General features: G+C 36.8%; 1 protein-coding gene across 1 annotated transcript; it reads right to left on the bottom strand.

Annotated features, from left to right (window-relative positions):
• Positions 1-202: 202 nt before the first annotated feature.
• Positions 203-3,614, bottom strand: LOC146668416 (N-acetylneuraminate-9-phosphate synthase-like). Its single transcript, XM_085408676.1, has 6 exons — positions 3,386-3,614; positions 3,063-3,278; positions 2,648-2,747; positions 2,032-2,186; positions 1,046-1,312; positions 203-852 (listed from the first exon to the last, which is right to left on the bottom strand). The coding sequence occupies exons 1-6, from the start codon at positions 3,515-3,517 to the stop codon at positions 667-669; spliced, it is 1,056 nt and encodes a 351-aa protein (XP_085264802.1). The 5' UTR covers positions 3,518-3,614; the 3' UTR covers positions 203-666.
• Positions 3,615-5,512: the final 1,898 nt, after the last annotated feature.

Raw genomic sequence — 5,512 nt, 5'->3', positions numbered from 1 at the left:
TATATTTTTAATGTTTATTTTACATTTGATCATTTTACAATTTATAGGCTCCTTTAGTTAAAGGAATGTCTCAATGTTGTTTGTAAACTGTTGATGAAAAGTCAAGAAAACAGCTTCCTAAAGCCTTGTTTATTTGAAGTATTAATATTACAGAAACATTTGATTACAGTTAAAGCCCCACATGTGTATATGCAGTCCCCCAGATAATTTCACAATAATATTCCTGACACATGCAATACATGCATATGACCATCCTATGTAACTAACCATAGCTTTTTTTGTTATGAATCCATCCTGGAAAAAATAGGCAGGGAGAGAAGACATCAAACTAGCGAAGAATGAAAAATGTGGCCTGTGGCATTCAGAAAATAGCCTATGACTGCATACAGAGTTGGCATCATGATCTAATTTCAATATACATCTACGTTCTAAAGTGTTTACATTTATATTATTACATTTACTCAAATTACATAAAGACGTAGATTTCAAGTTCAATAATATTTATATTTGTCTTATCCCACATTTAATTTACCATATGCATTTCACTGTTCACACATGATATCATTATCTGTCCATTTTCTAGCTACCTGCCTATCTTACTTCATATTTATTTTCAATCCTTCTCTATTTGCCTGCCTCTCTGTCCCAATAGTTTGGGAAGATCCTTTATTCTATCATGTCTGCCAAGATGCTGTCATCTTCTTCAACGTCCACTTTGATCTTCTTCCCCACGAGCTGCTGCATATGTTCTGGAGGGATACCCTTTGGCTCACCAACCTTCACTGCAAACATGTCCAGGCTCAGCACTGTTGCTTTAGGGATTTTCACCTTAGCAATGACTGACTTGCCCAACTGGAGTAGAAAAAGAATAGAAATACATAAAAGATGTATTTTAATCCAGCTCATGTACGTTTTGCAAATTTGTACAGTTATGGATGTTCAGTGAACTGAAGAGGGTGGACGTAAACACAGTTAACAATGACTGGTTTGATAGTGTTATGACATGGTAGAATTTCAAAACTCAAGTCAAATGACTCAAACTGACCTTATCATGGCAGGTCTTCTCGCATGGTAACATTTGCTTGACTGGTGACCCCATTGCTGTTTCCACCAGTCGTATTGCTCGGACCAGTTCTGCCAGCTCAGAGGGCTCCAGGGATGCCTCATGGTCGTTTCCCTTCCAGGTCTTATCCAGGGTCACATGGCGTTCCACAACTTTTGCTCCCATCGCCACAGCAGCCACAGTGATGTAGATCCCTTTCTCATGACCAGAATATCCAATTGGAACATCTGGAAATTCCTCCTGGTATTTCTTTAAAAAAAAGAAGTAGAAAATAAAAAAGCCTATAGTATTATTGTCTGCTGCACGCACTGCCTCTTTGTGTACCTGTAACTGTCATACAATACAATGCTAAGACATACACAAACAATTTAATTTAAAATCTAAACACAAGTCTGAGTATATTACAGTCAAATGTGTTGTACTGCCCAACACAATCACGGGTTTTCATTGACAGGTGTCTTCTCTCCAGAATCAGCATCTACTTTGTGATTGTGTTATATGACACTGTAAAATCATGTAACATTTAGGGGCTGGATTTGAAAGTAATTGTTTAGCTAGCTGTTGTGTACTATAAAACCGCTAATGTTTATAGTAATGTGCCATTTACAGTGCACTGGCAGTTTGTATTCTCTGTATACTACTGCAATGAAGCTTTCATTCATGATATATGTTAATCATTAGATTCTAAGTATATGTGAACATAAAGGACAGATAGGAATTGAATTTAGACTAGTTTATGTTGATCTGATTAGAGCAAATCCTTGACTCTTGGAGTAAACAAAATAGTATCTGCTGAACCTATTTCCCACTTCAAATCTATAACTAATAAAAAGCTAATATAGCTGATACAATCATATGTAAAAACAATATAAAAATATTTTCTCGTACATTTCATGTAGTTTTTGGCATATTGATTATTTCACCACATTTTACCCAGAGGAGATGATGATGATGTTCATTCATCTTACCCTGATCACACTGAGGTTGACATCTTTAGGATCCAGAGGGTAGGCGCTGGTGCACTGCAGGAGAGTAAATTTCTGGTTGTGCTCCTTTACTGTCTTGTAGACACGGCGTATGGTTTCCATGGACTGCATCCCAGTGGATACCACCATTGGTCGCCCTGACAATGATAGATTTGTATATATGTAACCCAACAGACTTATTAATAAATGTAGTTAATATTTTAAGCAATAAATAAAACATATTAATAATTGTTTTATTATAGGTAAATAATTCACAATTAATTATTTATTAACCTTAATTACACATAATTAATTCATATTTAAAATGTATTATGTCATTATTTTTATACTCCCACTGGATTTATACAGCTACATGTTGAAATAGTCTGCAATACAAACAGCAAACAAACTTCCATTCACAGCTCGTTAATCCTGCCCACTTTTATACCTGTCCAATGCAGTTTCTCATTTTTCTTTTCGTTCTTTTTTTTTCTTTTTTTACAAAGGACCACACCCACCTTGTTACACAGTGTTTAATTCACTGCACACTGTCAGTTTCGTGTTTCCTTAACATTGAGGTAAGAGTGCTGTTGAGGTGTAATAAAACAAAGGCCTGTACCTTTTCTGGCTGTCTTTTCCAGATATGGGAAGTTGTTTGCATCGCAGGACGCAACTTTGAAGAACGGCACATCCAGCTCATGGAGAAACTCCACAGCCATCTATGAATATCAAGGTAATTGAGGCACAGAGTATCATCAGTGATCTGTGATATATGTACTGTTCTACGTGTTAGTTATGTGCCTACAGTATGAAAAAGAATGTAAACACTATTAATTCTACATTTTCAGGAAAGAATTTGAAACTTTCATTAATTTCTGATGCTCTGTGCATGGTGAAATCATTATCATCATTTTTTTGTACATTTTCTTCCAAGTTTTGTTTTTTTCAGGGCTACACATACATTACCGCATCAAAAGTAATAAAACATTTAAAGTGAATGTTCCTGATAATACATAGTTATTTGCAGCTCATACCTCATCCATACCAGAGGCGGTGAGAAAGATGCCGATGTCCTCTGCATACTTTTTTAGTTCCCTGTATTGATCATGACTGAACTCCAAGTGACGCTTGTGGTCACCGTACGTTTTCCCCCAGGAATGCTTTGAATTGTAGGGGCGCTCCAAGGCTCGCTTGCTGAATTTGCACTCTAATTCACTTTTCTGGAATTTGGCACAGTCAGCACCACAGTCCTGATAAGAGAAGAGATGAGAAGAGATAGCAAGGCAAGATAGTGATTTTACAGTTCAAATATTTTTTCATCATCATTCACAGGCAGACTATCACATCCTAAATTTACCTTTGCCATCTTGATCATTTTCTTGGCAATCTCAATGTCTCCCTGGTGGTTTTGTCCAATTTCAGCAATAATGAAACATGGATGGGAGCCCCCGATCATTCTGCCAGGACACAGTTCAAACTGCAGAGACATAGTGGCGACAGAAAGTTAACAGGCTAAAATTCTGAGTGGAGTCAAATTCACAGTTGAATCTCAAATGACGAACGCTTCCAGGTTGAAAGAAAGAGGAAGATGCTGTTGGACACATTGCTACTTATAATCCTGGGAAGGCCCGCCTCTGCAACACCTAAATTTGCATGTTATTCAGGTTTGACTTATACACCTACTGTTTGTTTTTTGTTTTATTTTTTTCTATCCATGAGAACTAGCAGTGGTCCGTTTCTTCTGCCCAGATAGATCGTTGAGGATGACTGGATGATCCTGTATCTAAATAGGTCATTTAACAATTTCTGCCAAATTTCAATCAGGCACCATGTTTCCTCCATAAATGGTGCTGGTCTTGATAGTGTGGAGTGGTCCTTGTTTGTCATCATTTCTACAGTTGAGCCTTTGTGGTTCTGTATATGTTGCTGCAGTTTGGGATAATCTGTGTAATCGCTTGCTGTGTGGTGTATGAATGGCAGAACAGATAGAAACAGAGGCTACAAGCCTGATTGCACGACTGAAGCATTTTGACGCAGTTTGTTACCAGTTTGTTAGCTAAGCTCTGGCTGGTGGGTTGAGATTGACATGCACTAAGCTCTATCATTACTCCGGGTTTCTGGTTCGCTTTGTGTTGTGTTAGAATGCCATCTGTGCAGATGTGTACAAAAAACTAAAGTTGTATTAGCAGTATGCTACAGGGATTTATGTCCTGCATGCATTTTCCATTCTACTATTTCACTCTTGTGCTTTGTGCAATAAAAACAAAAGACATGCATAAGGCATGCATTTTGCTGAAGCAAAAAAGAAGTTTATTTGGCAAAGAATATATTGACAATGAAGTCATTAAGTGCCAAGTGTTTAAGTTCCAAACAGATAATTCATTTCAGAAGCTTTCTAGGAAGAGGTGTGGCTTTTTTTTAAGTCATTCAACAAACCAATAAGCCACGTGTATACAAAGAACTTAAAATCTAACTGACATGATAAGACAAACAAATGGAAAATAAAATGGATCAGAACCACTATATAAAAAGTTGTGACACCACACCTACAATTGTCATGCTTGTCATCCCATATGGAAAAGATATATATAAATCTTATAAAGTTTGTATCTGTCTTGTGTGAAACTTGTATGAAAAGCATACAAGAGTGAAAACAGGTATAAGATCCCTTGAAAAATTATATAATGAAACTTGTATGTTTTGGATACTTACTAAAACAATGTATGAAAGTAATGAGAAAGTGGCCACTTTCATGAGTAAATCTGTCACGGTCTGGCTGGCAGACCGTGGGGATGTGGGGAAAGGAGGACCCAAATGCAGACTCTGCGATGCAAACAGTGCTCTTTATTCACAGTGAAAAGCTGTAAACACAATAACTCCCTGCTCCCAGTGAATTTTTATCTTCAGTTGCTCTGTTACTTTAATTCATCTCTATGACTCCCATATAACTTCAAACTTTGAAGCTTCCATTATCATTGTCTTAGAGGACAAAGAAAGAATGCCCCTAGGAAACCAAACAATGTTTACTTAGTTCGTGAAGTTTCACTTGTATTATTGACCTTATGAAAGGGTCTAATTCAATCTATGTTGATACCACAACAGCTTTTATGGTATTACATTATTATATTCCACTATAACAAAGCCTTGTAGGTTCTGTTGTTCAGAGAGTAGGCACCTGCCGTTGCAAACAGCACACCATTTCAAGCATTAGTGATAGTAATAGATTTTTGCTCAGCCATCAGATTTAACAGACCTAGTCTGATCAATTCAACTGATGGAAATGCAATGGTATTACTTGTCAAGCATGGGGAATACTTACAAAAATGTCTATAATTCTCAAACAATACCTGAAAGCTGAGTTTTCACTTCAGGCACAACTTACGGTCTGTGTTTTTTACTCTGTACACCACATACCAACAAAACTACAGAAATTATGTCTTTGTGTAAACTGTAAACAAAAAGCAAAACAAAAATATCCTACACA

The sequence above is a fragment of the Rhamphochromis longiceps genome, linkage group LG6 (genome assembly GCF_057381845.1).
Source record: "Rhamphochromis longiceps isolate RC_006_pf linkage group LG6, R_longiceps_female_GT1.1, whole genome shotgun sequence".
NCBI lineage: Eukaryota > Metazoa > Chordata > Actinopteri > Cichliformes > Cichlidae > Rhamphochromis > Rhamphochromis longiceps.
This window is presented reverse-complemented; position numbering and strand designations above follow the sequence as displayed.

Excerpts from the sequence above, each read along its gene's own strand:
- LOC146668416 (XM_085408676.1), bottom strand. The coding sequence starts at position 3,517 with ATGTCTCTGCAGTTTGAACTGTGTCCTGGCAGAATGATCGGGGGCTCC. Across the intron at positions 2,187-2,647 it reads GGAAAAGACAGCCAGAAAAG|GGCGACCAATGGTGGTATCC; the intron begins GTACAGGCCTTT and ends TATCATTGTCAG. Across the intron at positions 853-1,045 it reads AGAAGACCTGCCATGATAAG|TTGGGCAAGTCAGTCATTGC; the intron begins GTCAGTTTGAGT and ends TTTCTACTCCAG.